Genomic DNA, 22060 nt, shown 5'->3' on the forward strand with positions numbered 1-22060 from the left:
CTAGGCTGGAGTGCATGGTGCGATCTTGGCTCACTGCAACCTCTGCCTCCTGGTTTCAAGCAACTCTCCTGCCTCAGCCTCGTGAGTAGCTGGGATTACAGGTGCCCGCCACCGGGTCCAGCTAATTTTTTGTATTTTTAGTAGAGATGGGGTTTCACTGTGTTGGCCAGGCTGGTCTTAAATTCTTGACCTCAGGTGATCTGCCCGCCGTGGCCTCCCAGAGTGCTGGGATTACAGACATGAGCCACCGTGCTCGGCCTCATGAGGATTTGTAATATGATATCTTTCTTGACAGTTGAGGTTTTTATAATGGAAATCAATTTGAACTTAATACTTTGTTGTACTTAAGGTTTTAGGGTCTACTTCCTTTGGTGGTAGTTTGTCTTTGAATAGAAAGCCTTGATTAGTTTAAAGCATTTTTTTCTGATAGCTAGCATTCATTTTTCAGCTACAATGCTTAGTTTGTGGAGACTATATGTGTATATTTTTTTGTTTATTTGTTTTTTGAGATGGAGTCTCGCTCTTTCGCCCAGGCTGAAGTGCAGTGGTGCGATGTCGGCTCAGTGCAAGCTCCGCCTCCCGGGTTCACACCATTATCGTGCCTTAGCCTCCCGAGTAACTGGGACTACAGACGCCCGCCACTGCGCCCAGCTAATTTTTTTTTTTTTGTATTTTTAGTAGAGACGGGGTTTCACCTTGTTAGCCAGTATGGACTCGATCTCCTGACCTCGTAATCCACCAAAACTATATATATATTTATATATATATTTTTTGAGATGGAGTCTCGCTGTGTTGCCCAGTCTGTAGTGCAGTGGCGCAGTCTTGGCTCACTGCAAGCTCCGTCTCCCGGTTTCACGCCATTCTCCCACCTCAGCCTCCGTAGCTGGGACTACAGGCGCGCACTACCACGCCCAGCTGATTTTTTGTAGTTTTAGTAGAGACGGGGTTTCACCGTGTTAGCCAGGATGGTCTGGATCTCCTGACCTCATGACCTGCCCATCTCGGCCTCCCAAAGTGCTGGGATTACAGGCATGAGCCACTGCGCCCGACCCGAAACTATATATTTTAAAGGAAAACACCAGAGCTTAGAAGAGTGAATGAGGCCAGGTGCGGTGGCTCATACCTGTAATCCCAGCACTTCAGGAGGACTAGGTGGGCAGATCACTTGAGGTCAGGAGTTTGAGACCAGCCTGGCCAACATGGTGAAAACCCATCTCTACTAAAAATACAAAAAAATCAGCTGGGCGTCGTGGCGTGCCCCTGTAGTCCCAGCTATTCGGGAGACTGAGGCGGGAAAATCACTTGAATCTGGGAGGTGGAGGTTGCATTGAGCTGAGATTGTGCCACTGCACTGCAGCCTGGGTGACAGAGTGAGACTCTGCTTAAAAAAAAAAAGAAAAAACAGAGTGAATGAAGTTAAAAGTTGTCAGATTTTCAGTGACAGTGATTTTAATTGCAAATCTGGTTTCCAGAACCACTGTTGTCCTATCTCTAGGTCTTCTGTGTAACCGACCATAACGTGAGTTCCATCTGACTTCAGAATAACGATAAAGGAGAAAAGTCAATCTTTTGTCAAAATAAAGATCTCCATACAAGGCAGACCCGTTGTCTGCCACCTCCATGTTGGCTTTGTTATTGGTGATACTGAAGGACGATTTGTTAACGAGCATGCCACATGGTTTCTTTTTAAATTTATTTATTTTATGTTATGTTATGTTATTTATTTTATTTTTTATATTTTATTTTGTTGAGACGGAGTCTCGCTCTGTTGCCCAGGCTGGAGTGCAGTGGCATGATCTTGACTCATTGCAAGCTCCGCCTCCCAGGTTCAAGCCATTCTCCTGCCTCAGCCTCCTGAGTAGCTGGGACTGCAGACACCTGGTTAATTTTTTTTTTTGTATTTGTAGTAGAGACAGGGTTTCACTGTGTTAGCCAGGATAGTCTTGATCTACTGACCTCATGATCCGCCTGCCTCAGCCTCCCAAAGTGCTGGGATTACAGGTGTGAGCCACTGCGCCCGGTCTAGCATGCTACATGCTTTCTATGAGACTGTATCCCAAGAGTCAGACATGCAAGCCTCTCTATTTTTTTTTTCCTCAAGATGGATTAAAGGTTTAAAGCCTTCCTTTAACTGAGAAGAGCCAGACCCTGTCTCAAAAAAAAATAAAAATAAAAAGGCCGGGCGCGGTGGCTCAAGCCTGTAATCCCAGCACTTTGGGAGGCCGAGACGGGCGGATCACAAGGTCAGGAGATCGAGACCATCCTGGCTAACACGGTGAAACCCCGTCTCTACTAAAAACTACAAAAAACTAGCCGGGCGAGGTGGCGGGCGCCTGTAGTCCCAGCTACTCGGGAGGCTGAGGCAGGAGAATGGCGGGAACCCGGGAGGCGGAGCTTGCAGTGAGCTGAGATCCGGCCACCGCACTCCAGCCCTCCAGCCCGGGCGACAGAGCGAGACTCCGTCTCAAAAAAAAAGAAAAAAAAAAAAAAAAAAAAAGCCTTCCTTTCTTTTTTTTTTTTTTTTAAAAAAAGATGGGGTCTTGGCTGGGTGTGGTGGCTCACGCCTGTAATCCCAGTACTTTGGGAGGCTGAGATGGGTGGATCACCTGAGGTCAGGAGTTTGAGACCAGCCTGACCAACATGGAGAAACCCCGTCTCTACTAAAAATACAGAATTAGCCAGGCGTGGTGGCACATGTCTGTAATCCCAGCATTTGGGAGGCTGAGGCAGGAGAATCGCTTGAACCTGGGACGCAGAGGTTGCGGTAAGCCAAGATTGCACTCCAGTCTGGACAACAGGAGTGAAACTCCCGTCTCAAAAATAAAAACAATTTAAAAAGATAGGGGTCTCTGTTGCTCAGACTGGAGTGCAATGACTCAGTCACAGCTCACTGAAGCCTTGAACTCCCAGGCTCAAGCGATTCCCTCACCTCAGTCTCCCAAGTAGCTGGGACTATAGGCACATACCAGCACACCCAGCTGATTGTTAATTTTTTCATAGAGACAGGGTCTCGCTGTGTTGCCCAGGCTGGTCTTGAGCTCTTGGGCTCAAGTGATCCTCCCATCTTGCCCTCCCAAAGGTGCTGGGATTACAGACATGTGCCACTGCAACTGGTACTAACGTCCCTTTTTTTTTTTTCCTGATTATGTAGACATGTTCTTTTGTCCTACTGGGGGTGTCTCCTAGTTGGGATGTTGGGTTTTGTTAACATGCACTCTAACCTGACACCATGATCCTCAGCACACAAACCTCCCTGTTGCTGTGTAAATGGCCAGAGGCAGAAGGTGTCTGCATAAAGTCCTATACTTAGGATTTAGATTAAAATCATACACTGTTATCTAATCGTACTGCACATGGTACACATAATAGCATATCATGCTGTTCTTACTGACAACATAAATCATTTTGTTTTAGTAATCAAACGTTTTGTTTGTCAAATGGAGGAACTGAGTGGGACAATTATCTGTCCTTACTTAGATGTCCAGGGTCATTTCCCAGGTTGAGAAAATGTGTAAAACATTTATTTGGCTATTAACCAGCCTGTTCTCCTTGATTCCCTTTGATATATAATCAGCTACACAAAGTCAAGTGTTAGGTTGTGATGTAATTGCGAACACCTAACTTCTGTCCGCTCTTTCCTCTTCCTCTGTATCTGCATCTTAGGCAGCGAGCATCTCGAGTGGTCAAGATTGCAAGACAGGATGCCTAGAAACTTGTTGCAGTGAGACTGTTTTCTGGCCCTTTCCTTTTTTTTTTTTTCCCCCTTTTTTGAGACAGTCTCACTTTATCATCTAGGCTGGAGTGCAGTGGCATGGTCTCAGCTCACTGCAAACTCCACCTCCTGGGTTTGAGCGATTTTTGTGTCTCAGCTCTCTGAGTAGCTGGGATTACAGATGCCCCGCCACTACACCTGGCTAATTTTTGTAGTTTTAGTGGAAACTGGGTTTCATCATGTTCGGCCGGCTGACCTTGAACTCCTGACCTCAGGTGATCCGCCTGCCTCACCCTCCTAAAGTGCTGGGATTACAGGCATGAGCCACCACGCCCAGCCCTGGCCCTTTGCTATCCCTGCCACCCCATATGCTACCATTTACTGAATCCTTGGACTGATGCATAAATAAAACTGGGCCGGGCACAGTGGCTCACACCTGTAATGCCAGTGCTTTGGGAGGCCAAGGTGGGTGTATCACTTGAGGTCAAGAGTTCGAGACCAGCCTGGCCAACGTGGCAAAACCCTGTCTCTACAGAAAATACAAAAAAAAAAAAAATTAGCTGGGTGTGTTATTGTGTGCTTGTAATCCCAGCTACTCGGGAGAATGAGGCAGGAGAATTGCTTGAACCCAGGAGGCGGAGGTTACAGTGAGCCGAGATTGTGCCACTGCACTCCACCCTGGGTGACAGAGTGAGACTCCTTCGGAAAACAAACAAACAAAAAAGACCGACAAAAGCCAATTAATTTAGTTGTCATGATTGCAGTCCAGTTGTTTCTGAGTCTAAAATAGAAACTTTATTAAATGCATCAGTTTCAAGTATCATGTAGTCACGATGGTAAAAGTGAAATGAGGCTTCTCAGCCATATCTCCTTTCTTAATTTTCTTATTACAGTTTCAGTGTTCCAAAAAATGATCATTTATTTTGGTGACAGTTGAAATACCAAGTCCTGTTACATGCTTTCTACAGTAGGTGGGCACTCAGGTCTACATTTTTTGTTTTTTCCCACAGCGCATGGATTTAGGAGAATGCACCAAAATCCACGACTTGGCCCTCCGAGCGGATTATGAGATTGCAAGTAAAGAGAGAGACCTGTTTTTTGAATTGGATGTAAGTTTTATTTGATGTTGATTTATTACTGCTGTGAAGAACCCAATATTGAACTAACAAGAAAAATGTAACATACGTAAGTTTATGAAGCAAAATAAAGTAGTTGCTTGTTATCCTGCCACTCAAGCTGAGAGCTGGAATACAGCCAGTAATGCTTAATCTTGTGTCCACCGTCCTATCACTATTCTAAATGATAATATGTGTTATCTCATTTTGTTGCTTTTAAAAAATATTTTAATTACATTTTTATGAGTCCTTGAACAATGTTTTTTTTGCTTAGTTTTGAGCTTTATGAAAATGGTTTCATAGTGTAGAGAGTCTTTAAAATTAGATTTTTTTGGTTCAGTGTTATGTTTCTGTTTACCCAGGTTGTTGCATATTGTTTTCATTGCTGCTTGAATAATCCTCAAACGGTCCTTCCTTTATTCGTAGACATTTAGATTGATTCTAGTTTTGCTATTGCAGACTATGAATATTTTTGCATAACTCCATTGTCACGCAGATAAGGATTTATCTTGGGTATATTCCTGGGAAGGGGATCGCTGTTTTGTAGGGGATACCCATATTTATCCTCGCAAGACAATTTTGTAATGTCTTCTTGTTTCTATTTGGTGAAGTCCCATAGCAGTGTCTACATGCTCACCAACACTTTGTATTATCAGACTATTTAATTTTTGCAGTTTAGTGGTTGTAAAATGGTATTTCTTTCTGTTCTTAATTTGCATTTTTTAGTATTCAGTAGTTGTGTTATTTTATCTGCGTTAGTAAATGCTTTTTTTTTCTTTTTTTTTTTTTGAGATGGAGTTTTGCTCTTGTTGCCCAGGTTGGAGAGCAGTGGCGTGATATTAGCTCACTACAACCTCCTCCTCCCAGGTTTCCCAGGTTCAAGCAATTCTCCTGCCTCAGCCTCCCGAGTAGCTGGGAATACAGGCATGAGCCACCATGCCCGGCTGATTTTGTATTTTTTATTTTTTATTTTTTTTTTGTTTGAGACGGAGTCTTGCTCTGTCGCCCAGGCTGGAGTGCAGTGGCCGGATCTCAGCTCACTGCAAGCTCTGCCTCCCGGGTTCACGCCATTCTCCTGCCTCAGCCTCCTGAGTAGCTGGGACTACAGGCGCCCGCCACCTCGCCCGGCTAGTTTTTTGTATTTTTAGTAGAGACGGGGTTTTATCATGTTAGCCAGGATGGTCTCGATCTCCTGACCTCGTGATCCGCCCGTCTCGGCCTCCCAAAGTGCTGGGATTACAGGCTTGAGCCACCGCGCCCGGCCTGATTTTGTATTTTTTAGTAGAGTTGGAGTTTTTCCATGTTGGTCAGACTGGTATCGAACTCTCGACCTCAGGGCATCCGCCTGCCTCAGCCTACCAAAGTGCTGGGATTACAGGCATGAGCCACCACACCTGGCTTCCTTTTCTTTTTGATACAGAGTTTCACTTTGTTGCCCAGGCTGGAGTGCAGTAGTATGATTATAGCTGACAGTAAGTGAATTGCTAGGCTCAGGTGATCCTTCTTCCTCAGCCTCCTAAATAACTAGTAGTACAGATGCACATGACCATGTCTGGCTAATTATTTATTTAATTTATTTTAATTTTTATTTATTTATTTAGAGATGGAATTTTGCTCTGTCACTAGACTGGAGTGCAGTGGCACTGTCTCAGCTCATTGCAACCTCCGACTCCCTGGTTCAAGCAATTCTCTTGCCTCAGCCTCCCAAGTAGCTGGGATTACAGGCACGTGCCACCATGCCCAGCTGATTTTCTTTGTTTGTTTTTTTGAGACAGAGTCTCACTCTGTGCCCCAGGCTGGAGTGCAGTGGCGCCTTCATGGCTCACTGCAAGCCCCGCCTCCCGGGTTCACGCCGTTCTCCTGCCTCAGCCTCCTGAGTAGCTGGGATTACAGGCGCCCGCCACCACACCTGGCTAGTTTTTTGTATTTTTAGTTGAGACAGGGTTTCACTCTGTTAGCCAGGCTGGTCTCAATCTCCTGACCTTGTAATCCACCCACCTCAGCTTCCCAAGGTGCCGGGATTACAGTCGTGGGCCACCGTGCCCGGCCTGTTTATTTTTGAGACAGGGTCTTGTTCTGTCACCCAGGCTCGAGCGCAGTGGCGTGATCATGGCTTGCTGTAACCTTGGCCTCTTGGGCTCAGTGATTCCCCTGCCTCAGGCTCCTGAGTAGTTGGGGATACAGGTGTGTACCACCACACCCAGCTATTTTTCTTCTTTTTTTTTTTTTTTTTGTAGAGACAGGATCTTACTATGTTGCCCAGGCTGGTCTGAAGCTTCTGCCCTCAAGTGATCCTGCCACCTCGGCCTCTCGCAGGTTTTGGGATTTCAGGTGCAAGCCACTGTGTCTGGCCAGTACATCCATTTAGAGCAGCATTTTTCAGCTTTTTTTCGTTGTTGCCCCCAGTGGAGCCTTTTTAGACATTTTTTTCTGTTGTTTTGAGACAGAGTCTCCCTTTGTTGCCCAAGCTGGAATACAATGGCCCAGTCTTGATTCTGCAACCTCCACCTCCTGGGTTTAAGCGATTCTCCTGCCTCAGCCTCCTGAGTAGCTGGGACTAAGGCATGCGCCACCATGCCCAGCTAGTTGTTTTGTATTTTTAGTAGAGACAGGGTTTCACCATATTGGCCGGTCTGGTCTCAAACTCCTGACCTCGTGATCCACCCGCCTCGGGCTCCCAAAGTGCTGGGATTACAGCCATGAGCCACCGTGCCTGCCCTAGACTTTATATTCTAATTGTCCCATTTTACCCCTCACCTTGCCGTCACTATGAAATTTTGATGACACAGACAACCTGCATATCCGTTTATGTACTGTGATTTTTTTGCTGGGCCACAGACCATTGTAATACATGGTATTTTTTTACTCTTTAAAATCAGTGTTCTTTCCTGCTTCCATCAATAATACATTAATTTTTTTTTTTTTTTTTTTTTTCGTTTTTTTTTTGGAGGCCGAGTCTCACTCTGTCACCCAGGCTGGAGTGCAGTGGTGCAATCTCAACTCACTGCAGCATCTGCCTCCTAGGTTCAAGCAATTCTCCTGCCTCAGCCTCCCAAGTAGCTGGGATTACAAGTGCCCACCACCACACCCGGCTTATTTTTGTATTTTTAGTAGAGTTGTGGTTTCACCATGTTGGCCAGGCTCGTCTCGAACTCTTGACCTCAGGTGATCTACCCACCTCAGCCACCCAAAGTGCTGGGTTTACAGGCATGATTACACCATGGCTGGTAAGGATAAGAATACATGATTTAAAGTCACTCAATTTTAATTATTTTTTAATCACCTAATCATCCCTCACTAGTATGACCAGAGGTGAGTAGAGGGGTTTGATGCCTTTCTGGTTCTTGAAGGAACTGAGCGTGGGATGAGGGAGCCAGTGAAAAATATAAAACCCAAGGGAAAGGGTCCCTCCCCTTGCATTACCAGATGTCAATACAGTTTAGAGTAAATTCTTTTTTTTTTTTTGAGACAGTGTGTCAGACTTTTGTTGCCTCGGCCGGAGTGCCGTGGCATGATCTTGGCTCACTGTAAACTCCACCTCCTGGGTTCAAGTGATTCTCCTGCCTCAGCCTCCTGAGTACCTGGGATTACAGGCACTTGGCACCATGCCTGGCTAATTTTTTTTTTTTTTTTGAGATGTAGTTTTGCTCTTGTCGCCCAGGCTGGAGTGCAGTGGTGTGATCTCGGCTCGCTGCAACCTCCACCTCTTATGCCTCAGCCTCCCAAGTAGCTGTGATTACAGGCACCTACCACCATGCCCAGCTAATTTTTGTATTTTTAGTAGAGATGGGGTTTCACCATGTTGGCCAGGCTGGTCTCAAACTCCTGACCTCAGGTGATCCCACCTGCCTTGGCCTACCAAAGTGTTGAGATTACAGGCCTGAGCCACTGCACCTGGCCTCGAGTAAGTTCTATTTATTTATTAACAAAAAATTATTTTTATCATTTTTTTTTTTTTGAGACAGAGTCTCGCTCTTGTTGCCCAGGCTAGAGTGCAGTGGCGTGATCTCGGCCCTCTGCAACCTCTGCCTCCTGGTTTCAAGTGGTTCTCCTGCCTCAGCCTCCTAAGTAGCTGGAACTACAGGTGCACATCGCTATGGCTGGCTAATTTTTGTATATTTAGTAGAGATGGGGTTTGCCATGTTGGCCAGGCTGGTCTTGAACTCCTGACCACAGGTGATCCATCCGCCTCAGCCTCCCAAAGTGTTGAGATTACAGTTGTGAGCCACTGTGCCCAGCCTATTTTAAAAATTTGTTGTGGCTACATAATAGGTGTGTATATTTTGGGGGTACGTGAGATGTTTCATTTGATACAGGAATGCAGTTTCCAATAAAGAATAAATTCTTGGACTGTGTGCGGTGGCTCACAGCTGTAATTCCAGCAATTTGGGAGGCTGAGGTGGGTGGATCACCTGAGGCCGGGAGTTCAAGACCAACATGGCCAACATGGTGAAACCCCGCCTCTACTAAAAATGCAGAAATTAGTTGGGCGTGGTGGTGTGCTCCTGTAATCCCAACTACTCGGGAGGCTGAGGCAAGAGAATGACTTGAACCCGGGTGGTGGAGGTTGCAGTGAGCTGAGCTCACACCATTGTACTTTATTCTGCTTGGGTGACAGAGTGAAAGTCCGTTTCAAAAAAAAAAAAAAATTCTATTTAAAATAGTAGCCTTGCCGGGCGCGGTGGCTCACGCCTGTAATCCCAGCACTTTGGGAGGCCGAGGCGGGCGGATCACAAGGTCAGGAGATCGAGACCACGGTGAAACCCCGTCTCTACTAAAAATACAAAAAATTAGCCGGGCGCGGTTGTGGGCGCCTGTAGTCCCAGCTACTCGGGAGGCTGAGGCAGGAGAATGGCGTGAACCCGGGAGGCGGAGCTTGCAGTGAGCCGAGATCGCGCCACTGCACTCCAGCCTGGGCGACAGAGCGAGACTCCGTCTCAAAAAAAAAAAGAAAAAAAATAGTAGCCTTGGCCAGGCGTGGTGGCTCACACCTGTAATCCCAACACTTTCGGAGGCTGAGGCAGACGGATTATTTGAGCCCAGGAGTTCAAGACCAGCCTGGGCAACATGGGGAAATCCCGTCTCTACAAAAAAATGCCAGAGTTCGCTAGGCGTGGTGGCATGTGCCTGTAGTCCCAGCTATTTGGGAGGTTTAGGTAGGAGGATTGCTGGAGCCTGGGAAGTCGAGGCTGCATTGAGCTGTCATCACAGCACTACAGCCTGGGCGACAGAGTGAGATCCTGTCTCAGTCAATCAGTCGATCAATCAATAAAAGCACATCTCAGCATTGCCAGTTCTGAGAGGGTATTTGGTACACTTGCATATGCACGAAGATAAATTTGCTGTCGAATATTCATGCACCATTATAACCTCAGAAGGCAGGAACTGAAACTTCTGTGAGGAGCTGGTCAAATCATAGCCTTTTCTTACAGTGGAAGGACACGTAGCTGAGAAAAGGGACTGAGGTAGGTTAGTGCTGATGGGAGCTTATCTCCGAGGTAGGTTAGTTAAGAGGAAAAGCAAAGCAAAATGTGATGTGATGTTTTCTTGGGGGTGGTTTTGTTTTGTTTGTTTGTTTGTTTGTTTGTTTGTCTTGAGATGGAGTCTTTTTTTGTCACCCAGACTGGAGTGCAGTGGTGTGATCTCAGGTCACTGTAACCTCTGCCTCCCAGGTTCAAGTGATTCTCCTGCCTCAGGCATGAGCTACCACGCCCAGCTAATTTTTGTATTTTTAGAAGAAATGGAGTTTCACCATGTTAGCCGGGATGGTCTTGAACTCCTGACCTCAAGTGATCCACCCGCCTCTGCCTCCCAAAATGCTGGGATTACAGGAGTCAGCCACTGCACCAGCCATGGGGTGTTTTTTTTAAAAGGGAGGGTGCCGTATACTTGTTGACCTGTTTATGTGTGCAGAGAAGTTTTAGAGCAACCTAAGAGATTGTGAACATTCTCGCCTTGAGAGAGTAGGTTAGAGGGCTAGAACAGATCAGTGACCTTTTTGTACTACGTGAAAATGTACAATATACAAGAGTTACTCCCTGAAAACTGCCGCCATCTCCCACTCCCTAAAAGTGATTTTTGACCTTTCAGGGGGCTCATATTAAAATATTTAGGTCAGTCACGGTGGCTCACGCCTGTAATCTCAGCACTTTGGGAAGTCGAGGCGGGCAGATCACAAGGTCAGGAGTTCAAGACCAGCCTGGCCAATATGATACAAAACCGTGTTTACTGAAAATACAAAAATCAGCCAGGCATGGTGGCGGGCACTTGTAGTCCCAGCTACTTGGGAGGCTGAGGCAGGAGAATCACTTGAACCCAAGAGGCAGAGGTTGTAGTGAGCTTAAATTGTGCAACTGCACTTCAGCCTAGACAACAGAGCGAGACTCTGTCTCAAAAAAATAAAATAAAATAAACAATTTGAGGCCGGGCGCGGTGGCTCAAGCCTGTAATCCCAGCACTTTGGGAGGCCGAGACGGGTGGATCACGAGGTCAGGAGATCGAGACCATCCTGGCTAACACGGTGAAACCCCATCTCTACTAAAAAATACAAAAAACTAGCTGGGCGAGGTGGCGGGCGCCTGTAGTCCCAGCTACTCAGGAGGCTGAGGCAGGGGAATGGCGTAAACCCGGGAGGTGGAGCTTGCAGTGAGCTGAGATCCGGCCACTGCACCCCAGCCTGGGCGACAGAGCAAGACTCCGTCTCAAAAAAAAAAAAATAAACAATTTGATAGGGAGTGTTTATGAACATGTGGAAAAGGAAAAGGTCCTCTTCCCTCAAAGAATTAAGAGTAAACCTGTAATCCCAGCTACTCAGGAGGCTGAGGCAGGAGAATGGCGGGAACCCAGGAGGCGGAGCTTGCAGTGAGCCGAGATCCCGCCACTGCACTCTAGCCTGGGCGACAGAGCGAGACTCCGTCTCAAAAAAAAAAAAAAAAAAAAGAGTAAACCAGGGCCGGGCATGGTGGCTCACGCCTGTTACCCAAGCACTTTGGGTGGCTGAGGCAGGCAGATCACCTGAGGTTGGGAGAGAGTAAACCGGGCTGGGCAGGCAAGGTGGCTCCTGCTTGTAATCCCGTCACTTTTGAAGGCCGAAATCGAAGGATCACTTGAGTCCAGGAATTTAGCCTGAAGAACATGTTTCTAGGAAAAAAAAATTAAAAATTAAGCTGGGTGTGGTGGAGCAGCAGTGTTGTGGGACAGTGATCTGTCAAGGCACTGCTGGTGTTTTTGTTTTGTTTTGTTTTGATTGTTTTTTTGAGACAGTGTCTCACTGTGTCGCCCAAACTGGAGTACAGTGGCATGATCTTGGCTCACTGCAACCTCTGCCTCCCCAGTTCAAGAGATTTTCCTGCCTCAGCCTCATGAGTAGCTGGGACTGCAGGTGCATGTCACCACACCCAGCCAATTTTTTGTATTTTCTTTTTTTTTTTTGAGATGGAGTTTCGCTTTTGTCGCCCAGGCTGGAGTGCAATGGTGCAATGATCTCAGCTCACTGCAACCTCCGCCTGCCGGGTTCTAGTAACTGTCCTACCTCAGCCTCCCAAGTAGCTGGGATTACAGGTATGCGCCACCATGCCCGGCTAATTTTTTGTGTTTTCAGTAGAGACAGGGTTTTACCATGCTGGTCAGGCTGGTCTCAAACTCCTGACCTTGTGATCCATCCGCATTGGCCTCCCAAAGTGCTGGGATTACAGGCGTGAGCCACCGTGCCAGGCCCAGTTTTTTGTATTTTCAGTACACAGGGTTCCACCGTGTTAGCCAGGATGGTCTCTAGCTCCTGACCTCATGATTCGCCCGCCTCAGCTTCCCAAAGTGTTGGGATTATAGGAGTGATCCACTGCACCTGGCCTACTGTTGGTGTTTTAAACATTTTGTTCCAGAATTCCACTGTTGGAAATGTATCTTAAGGATATGTGAAAATGAATGCAGAGAAAAGATGTTTATTATAACTTATTTTAAGGGGGAAAAAAAGATGTAATACAACTATTGAGATAAGATCTTGTTCTGCCCAGGCTGGATTGCAATGGCATGATCATAGCTCATGGTAGCCTCCAACTCCTGGCCTCAAGCTATTCTCCTACTTCAGTCTTCTAAGTTCTGGGATTACAGTCACAAGCCACCAAGCCTGGCCTAAAAGTACCTCTGCCTTGTGACTTATTTCTACAAATCTCTATCCCAAGAAAGTAATTGAAAATACGTACAAACACAGATATGGTAAAGATGTTTGTGGGCCAGGTACAGTGATCCATACCTGTAATCCCAGTGCTTTGGGAGACTGGGGCGAGTGGGTTGCATGAGCCCAGTTGGAGACTAACCTGGTCAACATGACAAACCCTGTCTCATACCAAAAAAATTAGCCAGACAAGGTGGCCTGCAATTGTAGTCCCAGCTACTCGAGGGGCTGAGGTTGGAGGATCAGTTGAGTCCAGAAGATCAAGGCTGAAGTGAGCTGTGATTGCACCACTCACTGTGCCCCAGCCTGGACAACAGAGCAAGAGTCTGTCTCAGATAAATAAATCAATGAATAAATGATATTTATGACAAAATTGTTTATGAGATTGAAATTTGGATCCAAGATAAATGCCCAAGAAGAGAAATGAAAGAGTAAATTATAATGAACCTATATGATAGACTCTGCTCTTCATACTAATGTTTGTGAAACTTATCTAATGACTTCAATTGCTTATGATAGGCAGGGCGCAATGGCTCACACCTGTAATCCTAGCACTTTGGGAGGCTGAGGCAGGTGGATCATGAGGTCAGGATACCAGCCTGACCAACGTGGTGAAACAGTGTCTCTACTAAAAATACGAAAATTAGCTAGGTGTGGTGGCGCGTGCCTGTAATCCCAGCTTCTCAGGAAGCTGAGGCAGGAGAATAGCTTGAACCCAGGAGGCGGAGGTTGCAGTGAGCTGAGATCGTGCCATTGCGCTCTAGCCTGGGCAACAGAGCGAGACTCCGATTCAAAATAAAAAAATTGCTTATGAGAACACAAAACACAGACACAAAATACAAAGCTATAAAGATTTCAACTCAGCTGGGCGCAGTGGCACACGCCTGTAATCCCAGCTACTCGGGAGGCTGAAGCAGGAGAATGGCATGAACCAGGGAGGCAGAGCTTGCAGTAAGCCAAGGTTGCACCACTGCACTCCAGCCTGGGTGACAGAGAGAGACTCCATCTCAAAAAAAAAAAAAAAAATTTCAACTCAAGGCAGGTGCAGTGGCTCACGCCTGTAATCCCAGCACTTTGGGAGGCTGAGGTGGGCGGATCACAAGGTCAGGAGATGGAGACCTTCCTGGCCAAGATAGTGAAACCCCATCTCTACTAAAAATAGAAAACATTAGCCAGGCATGATGGTGTCATCTGTAGTCCCAGCTGCTTTGGAGGGTGAGGCAGGAAAATCGCTTGAACTCGGGAGGCAGAGGTTGCAGTGAGCCAAGATGATTGCGCCACTGCACTCCAGTCCAGGAAACAGTGCGAGACTAGGTCTCAAAAAAAAAAAAAAAAAAAAAAAAAGATTTCTGGCCGGGTGCGGTGGCTCATGCCTGTAATCTCAGCACGTTGGGAGGCCGTGGCGGGCCGATTGCCTGAGGTCAGGAGTTCAAGACCAGTCTGACCAACATGGTGATTACCCATCTCTAATAAAAATACAAAAATAAAATTAGCTGGGTGTGGTGGCGTGCGCCTGCAATCCCAGCTACTTGGGAGGCTGAGGCAGAGGTTGCAGTGGGCTCAGATGGTACCACTACACTCCAGCCTGGGTGACAAGGTGAGACTGTGTCTCCCCCTTACCTTCCAAAAAAGACAATTGTGAGCCTTTATTTTCTGCCTGGACCATCACCTTAAGCTTGATGGATGGAACTCCTGGCACATTTCTACCCGGGATCCTCCCAGAACTCAGTTGTTTTTCCTGGGAGAAGATACGCTCCCTCTGCTCATCATTGACTCCTTCTAGCCTGATTCAGCCTCAGGCTGACCACAACAGACCCAGGCCTTGATTTGTTTTATCCAGAAGTTGCCTAGGAAAGGATGTATGCTGTATTTGTTACAAAGTAGTTGATAAATAAACCGTTTCTCAACTTGTAAACTGTCAAACAGGAATATTAATCATATTTAATTAAGGTCTGAAAAAGTTACAGATGGCCGAGACGGGCGGCTCACGAGGTCAGGAGATCGAGACCATCCTGGCTAACACGGTGAAACCCCGTCTCTACTAAAAAAATACAAAAAAACTAGCTGGGCGAGGTGGCGGGTGCCTGTAGTCCCAGCTGCCCGGGAGGCTGAGGCAGGAGAGTTTTTGCAATTGAATGTCTTTTTTTAATCATTTAAATCTGCTTTTTTAAGAGACAGGCTAAAGTTGAGGAATACTTTGAAGGGAGAGGACAGTAGAACAGAAAGCCACCTTTTAAAGAACTTGGCAATTCTTGGTCGGCTTGTTCTCTGTTGTGAAGTTTACCATTTAGTTGTTTTTTTTTGTTTGAGTCAGAGTCTTTCTCTGTTGCCCAGGCTGGAGTACAGTGGCTCACTGCAACCTCCACCTTCCAGGTTCAAACGATTCTCCTGCCTCAGCCTCCCGAGTAGCTGGAATTACAGGCGCCCACCACCACGCCCAGCTAATTTTTTTGTATTTTTAGAAGAGATGGGGTTTCACCATATTGGCCAGGCTGGTCTCACACTCCCAGAGTGTTGGGATTACAGGCGTGAGCCACTGTGCCGGGCCTACCATTTAGTTTTTAGGTTGTCAGACATCCGAGTCCATAGCCACAGGGACACCTGTCTGCTGTGCTGGGATTCTGCTTAAGGTGCAGGTAATTGCTTTGATTGGTTAAGGTATTGGGAGAGTTGTCAGGTGCCTAGTTCCCATTTGACCCCTCGAGTGAATCCCTGAGTCTTTCTCAGGTGGGTGATTGATTGCTCCGCTTGGGCAGACTGTAGAGAGCCACTGTGTGGGTGAACCTGGGGCATCTCAGACTGGTCTGTTAGGGGCTGTTGTCCGAAGTAAGCACGGAAGAGAAGGCACAGTGACCCTTGTCAGCTCCTTAGTACTTGGATCCTGATGAGCTCCAGCCAGCTCTTCATCTTTCCAGGAAGTTCAGTGTGCAGGTGCATAGAAGCAGTCAAATGCCAGATCATATGATTTCCTGATTCTTTGATTTGAACATACTGAAATGTTTACCACAGAGTATCTGGGTGACCAACAAGAGGCAGTTTATTTATTTTTTTGAGAGGGAATCTCACTCTTGTTGCCCAGGTTGGAGTGCAGTGGCACAATCTCGGCTCACTATAGCCTTTGCTTCCCGGGTTCAAGCGATTCTCCTGCCTCAGCCTCCCAAGTAGCTGGGATTACAAGCATGCACCACCACTCATGGCTAATTTTGTATTTTTAGTAGAGACAGGGTTTCACCGTGTTGGCCAGGCTGGTCTTGAACTCCTGACCTCATGTGATTCACCCGCCTTGGCCTCCCAAAGTGCTGGGATTACAGGCGTGAGCTACTGTGCCTGGCCAAGAGGCAGTTTTTGAATTCCAAAATTATGGAGTGATATCTGGGAGTCAGCCTTCATCAGTGGTGCTGCTTGTCTTTTTTTCAGCCTCTTGGGAGATTGGGCACCAGGAGACTTGGAGCTTCTTCCCTATCTTGACCTACTCCCAAGTATGCATTTTTTTGAAAAAAATATTTAAGATTTCTAGAGAAGATCATAATCTTCTCCTGTGTCCGTGTGATCCATTGTGGAGCGGTTTATTACAGCTGACTTACTCTCTCCTATCCGTTTTAGGAGCAGTGACATGGATTATCACCCCTTAGTGTTTTCCTGTCATCTGCCTTCTCATCTCCACCTAAAATTTTGTTTTTGGTAAAAGATCGTGCTATCTAAACGTGTCATCATTGCAAAACAAGCTTATTTATGTTTAACATGATGCTGACGTTAGCAGGCTGACTTATGGTGTAATGTTAGTATTTCTTACTATTGGTCACTGGCTGACAGTTGGAAAAGTGATACCGTGTCTGTATTTTTTTTTTTTTTTTTTTTTGAGATGGAGCCTTGCTCTGTTGCCCAGGCTAGAGTACAGTGCTGCCATCTCAGCTTACTATAACCTCTGCCTCCCAGGTTCTAGCGATTCTTCTGCCTCAGCCTCCCGAGTAGCTGGGACTACAAGTGCGTGCCACCATGCCCAGCTAATTTTTTTATTTTTAGTAGAGATGGGGCGTCACCATATTGGCAAGTTTGGTCTCTGACCTGACCTCATGATCCTCCCATCTCAGCCTCCCAAAGTGTTGGGATTACAGGTGTGAGGCACTGGGCCCTGCTTTTTTTCTTTCTCTTTTTTTTTTTTTTGAGATGCAGTCTCGCTCTGTCACCCAGGCTGGAGTGCAGTGGCCGAAGCTCCGCCTTCCGAGTTTATGCCATTCTCCTGCCTCAGCCTCCCGAGTAGGTGGGACTACAGGCGCCTGCCACCTCACCCGGCTAGTTTTTTGTATTTTTTTTTTTTTTTTTTTTTTTTTTTGAGACGGAGTCTCGCGCTGTGTCACCCAGGCTGGAGTGCAGTGGCGCGATCTCGGCTCACTGCAAGCTCCGCCTCCCAGGTTCACACCATTCTCCTGCCTCAGCCTCCGAGTAGCTGGGACTACAGGCGCCCGCCACCACGCCCGGCTAGTTTTTTTTTGTATTTTTAGTAGAGACGGGGTTTCACCATGTTAGCCAGGATGGTCTTGATCTCCTGACCTCGTGATCCACCCGCCTTGGCCTCCCAAAGTGCTGGGATTACAGGCTTGAGCCACCGCGCCCGGCCTAGTTTTTTGTATTTTTTAGTAGAGACGGGGTTTCACCGTGTTAGCCAGGATGGTCTTGATCTCCTGACCTTGTAATCTGCCCGTCTCGGCCTCCCAAAGTGTTGTTTTTTTTTTTTTGATACGGAGTCTTGCTCTGTTGCCTAGGCTGGAGTGCAGTGGTACGGTCTCGGCTCACTGCAACTTCTGCCTCCTGGGCTCAAGTGATTCTCCTGCTTCAGCCTCCCGAGTAGCTGGGACTACAGGCACCCACCACCACGCCCGGCTAATTTTTGTATTTTTATTAGAGACCATGTTGGCCAGTCGGGTCTCGTACTGCTAACCTCAGATGAACTGCCCGCCTTGGCCTCCCAAAGTGCTGGGATTACAGGCATGAGCCACTGCGGCCGGTCCTGTCTGTATTTTTATCCGAAATTACGTTAGCCTTTGCCTAGTTATGGTGAATTAACGTTAGCATATGATAGTTGTCTTAATGTTTCCCACCAACCCTTTTCAGAGTAAGCAATTAGACGTCTAGAGTTTCTTTTCCTTTATCTGTTTGGGTAAATAGCAACCAGTTTTTCCTACTACTTTAGACAGTAGGCAATAACGAAATGTATTCATAGCTCTCAGTAATATTTGTTCTATTGTTTTGTTTTTGAGGTGAAAGGGGGGACCCTACCCTCAGAACATGAGGGAATAATATTTACGTGGCTCACAAAGACCAGTGAGTACATCATATGCATCTCTCACAACTCCCCAGAAGAGGGCCTCCAGCACGAGTCTAGGCTCAGCCTTTTCTTTCCCTCCGAGAACTCCGTGAATTGCTCCAAGTGTTTTAATTTTCCTCAGAATTTCTTTGTAATGTTATTGAGGGTTGGAATCCTGTTACAAATTTTGGAAATGAATAAATCCAATGAGAAGACCATGCTTCCAAACAATCATTCTGTTTAACAGATCCCCTTGATTTAATGCAATTATGAATGTGTTAGTGGTAGTGTAGTTTAAGATCTTCCCAGTGAATCCACAGGCTTTAAAAAAATGAACCTAGGAGTGTATTTCCTATCAAGTAAATGGGTTCTAAGACTTTATGCTTTACACATAATTGATTATAGCTCTCTGCTTTTCCAATGCTAGGCAATGGATCACTTGGAGTCCTTTATTGCGGAATGTGATCGGAGAACTGAGCTCGCCAAGAAACGGCTGGCAGAAACACAGGAAGAAATCAGTGCGGAAGTTTCTGCAAAGGTATGCTTGGGTGGCTTCACTACCTGGTATGTTCTTGCAAATACTGGCTTTTCAATAGCTTTTTTTTTTTTTTTTTTTTTTTGAGATGGAGTCTCACTCTGTCACCCAGGCTGGAGTGCAGTGCTGCAGTCTTGGCTCACTGCAAGCTCTGCTTCCTGGATTCACGCCCTTCTCTTGCCTCAGCCTCCTGAGTAGCTGGAACTACAGGCACCCGCCATCACGCCCGGCTAATTTTTTGTATTTATAGTAGAGATGAGGTTTCACCGTGTTAGCTAGAATGGTCTCGATCTGCTGACTTCATGATCCGCCCGCCTCAGCCTCCCAAAGTGCTGGGATTACAGGCATGAGCCACTGCGCCTGGCCTTGTCAATAGCTGTTAACTCACCCTCAGCACCGATTGTGTGGACAGTACTCTCTGCCTTATTCCAGTTACGGATAGAGGGCTGTGGTCAAGCATTCATGTGTCGTCGAATTCTCATCCCTCAGGAGTTACTACCTCTGTCTTTATTCTGTCCATTTTTGTCCTCTATACGTGGTTTATTATTATTATTTTTATTTTAATGTATTCTTCGCTGAGTTTGGTGGCTCACGCTTGTAGTCCCAGCGCTTTGGGAGACCAAGGTTGGGGCAGATCGCTTGAGCCCAGGAGTTTTAGACCAGCCTAGACAACATGAAGAAACTCCATCTCTACAAAAAATACATATATTAGTCAGGCTTGGTGGTGCACATGCGTATCCCAGTTACTCAGGAGATTGAGGTGGGAGGATCACTTCAGCTTGGGGAGATTGAGGCTGCAATGAGGTATGATCATGCTACTTTACTCCAACCTGGATGACAGAGTGAGAACCTGCCTCAAAAAAAAAAAACATTGTGGGTTTCTTTTTTTTTTTTTTTTTTTTTGATACAGTCTTGCTCTGTCGCCCAGGCTAGAGTGCAGTGTCACCATCTTGGCTCACTACAAGCTCCGCCTCCCAGGTTTATGCCATTCTCCTGCCTTAGCACCCCAAGTAGCTGGGACTACAGGCGCCTGCCACCACGCCCGGCTAATTTTTTGTATTTTTAGTAGAGACAGGGTTTCACCGTGTTAGCCGGAATGGTTTCTATCTCCTGACTGACCTCGTGATCTGCCCGCCTCATTTTCTCAAAGTGCTGGGATTACAGGCTTGAGCCACTGCGCCCAGCCATGTTTATTTTATTTTTTTTTAAATAGAGATGGAGTGTCTGTTGCCCAGGCTGGTCTGGAACTCTTGGGCTTAAGCGATCCTCCCACTTTGTCCTCCCGAAGTGCTGGGTTTACAGGTGTGAGCCAGCATGCCCGGCCTCTGCATGTTGTTTTAAACTTTAATATCTTCACATAAATCTGGAAAGAACTGGAAAGGAAATGGTCATACTGTGGTACATCCATGTCATAGAATGAAAAAGGAGGTAGATTTATATGTAGTTAGGTTGAGTGCCAGTTAGATCACTCTTCTGTTTTTCTCTTCAGTGGAACTGAGTCTCTCCTTGCTTTTTCTTTTCAGTGTTGTAAAAGCATTGCTTAGGATTTATGCAATTGCTAATTTGACCAAAGGTGCTGTTTTGTTTCAGAAGGTAAATCCTAGTAATTAGGTATTTTGCTTATAGCTTAAATCTGTGCACTGAAACCTAGACATTTTATTAGCCATACCCTGAAGAAAAAGTCATAAAGAGAGACAGCCTAGACAATGACCAATCTATAGTGATCCTTGGAACCATGTTGGAAGTGACAAAGGTGCTCCTGGTTTCATTGGAACACAGCACACAGGATTCGTTTGTGGTTAGTCTCAATGCTGGCAGTAAGGATGCCTTCATTGTTAAGTGTGGATCTTTAGCTCTTCCATGTATTTTCAGTAGAACAGACTGGAAATGGAGCAGGAGAAACCCTTGTTGTCTTTGCATTCACTTTCAGTTTTAGATGTCTGATAACCTCGTTATTCTCCTCACAGGCAGAAAAAGTACATGAGTTAAATGAAGAAATAGGAAAACTCCTTGCTAAAGCCGAACAGCTGGGGGCTGAAGGTAATGTGGATGAATCCCAGAAGATTCTTATGGAGGTGGAAAAAGTTCGTGCGAAGAAAAAAGAAGCTGAGGTTGGTGAGAGAAATGTCTTAGGGAAAGAGAAATCTCAGTAATTTGGCAGAGATGACTATTTAAATTAATTTAGCCCATGCTTGCTTGCATTTTTAAAAAAATTTGTAAACTTTGGGCCGGGCACAGTGGCTCATGCCTGTAATCCCAGCACTCTGGGAGGCCGAGGCGGGTGGATCACGAGGTCAGGAGATCAAGACCATCCTGGCTAACGTGGTGAAACCCCGTCTCTACTAAAAATACAAAAAAATTAGCCAGGTGTGGTGGCGGGTGCCTGTAGTCCCAGCTGCCCGGGAGGCTGAGGCAGGAGAATAGTGTGAACCGGGGAGGTGGAGCTTGCAGTGAGTTGAGATTGCACCACTGCACTCCAGCCTGGGCGACAGAGCGAGACTCCGTCTCAAAAAAAAAAGAAAAATTATAAACTTTGTTTTTTCAAGCAGTTTTAGCTTCATGGCTAAATTGAGAGGAAAGTACAGAGATTCTCCATGTATCCCTTCCTTAGACAGCCTCCTCCATTCCCAGCATCTGCCCACAGTTAGTGAGTCTACATTGACTTGTCATTATCACCCAAAGTCTGTAGGCTATGGCGAATGGTGTCATGTATGGTCTGTAAACGTTTGCATGTATCTTTTTTTTTTCTTTTTCTATTTATTTATTTATTTATTTATTTAGAGGCGGAGTCTCGTTCCGTCACCCAGGCTGGAGTACAGTGGCGCGATCTCGGCTCACTGCAAGCTCCACCTCCCGAGTTCACACCATTCTCCTGCCTCAGTCTCCCGAGTAGCTGGGACTACAGGTGCCCACCACCACGCCTGGCTAATATTTTTGTATTTTTAGTAGAGACGGGGTTTCACCGTGTTAGCCAGGATGGTCTCAATCTCTTGACGTTGTGATCCACCTGCCTCGGCCTCCCAAACTGCTCGGATTGCAGGAGTGAGCCACCACGCCAGGCCCATGGCTAATTTTTTTTTTTTTTTGGCATTTTTAGTAGAGATGAGGTTTCACCATGTTGGCCAAGCTGGTCTCGAACTTCTGACCTCAGGTGATCCATCTGCCTCGGCCTCCCAAAGTGCTGGAATCACAGGCGTGAGCCACTTTTCCAGGCCATTTG

The 22060-nt window shown here is 46.4% G+C and overlaps 1 protein-coding gene across 2 annotated transcripts in view; it reads left to right on the plus strand.

Moving 5' to 3' along the window:
* Positions 1 to 22060, plus strand: part of LUC7L (LUC7 like) — a 54421-nt gene that overhangs the window by 15635 nt on the left and 16726 nt on the right. For both annotated transcript variants that reach the window (XM_050774722.1, XM_050774723.1), the window contains exons 4-6: positions 4723 to 4821; positions 18733 to 18843; positions 20808 to 20951. In XM_050774722.1, coding sequence (XP_050630679.1) covers positions 4723 to 4821; positions 18733 to 18843; positions 20808 to 20951 — 354 coding nt within the window. The remainder of the gene's footprint in view (positions 1 to 4722; positions 4822 to 18732; positions 18844 to 20807; positions 20952 to 22060) is intronic.

This window comes from Macaca thibetana, chromosome 20 (genome assembly GCF_024542745.1).
Source record: "Macaca thibetana thibetana isolate TM-01 chromosome 20, ASM2454274v1, whole genome shotgun sequence".
Taxonomy (NCBI): Eukaryota; Metazoa; Chordata; class Mammalia; order Primates; family Cercopithecidae; genus Macaca; species Macaca thibetana.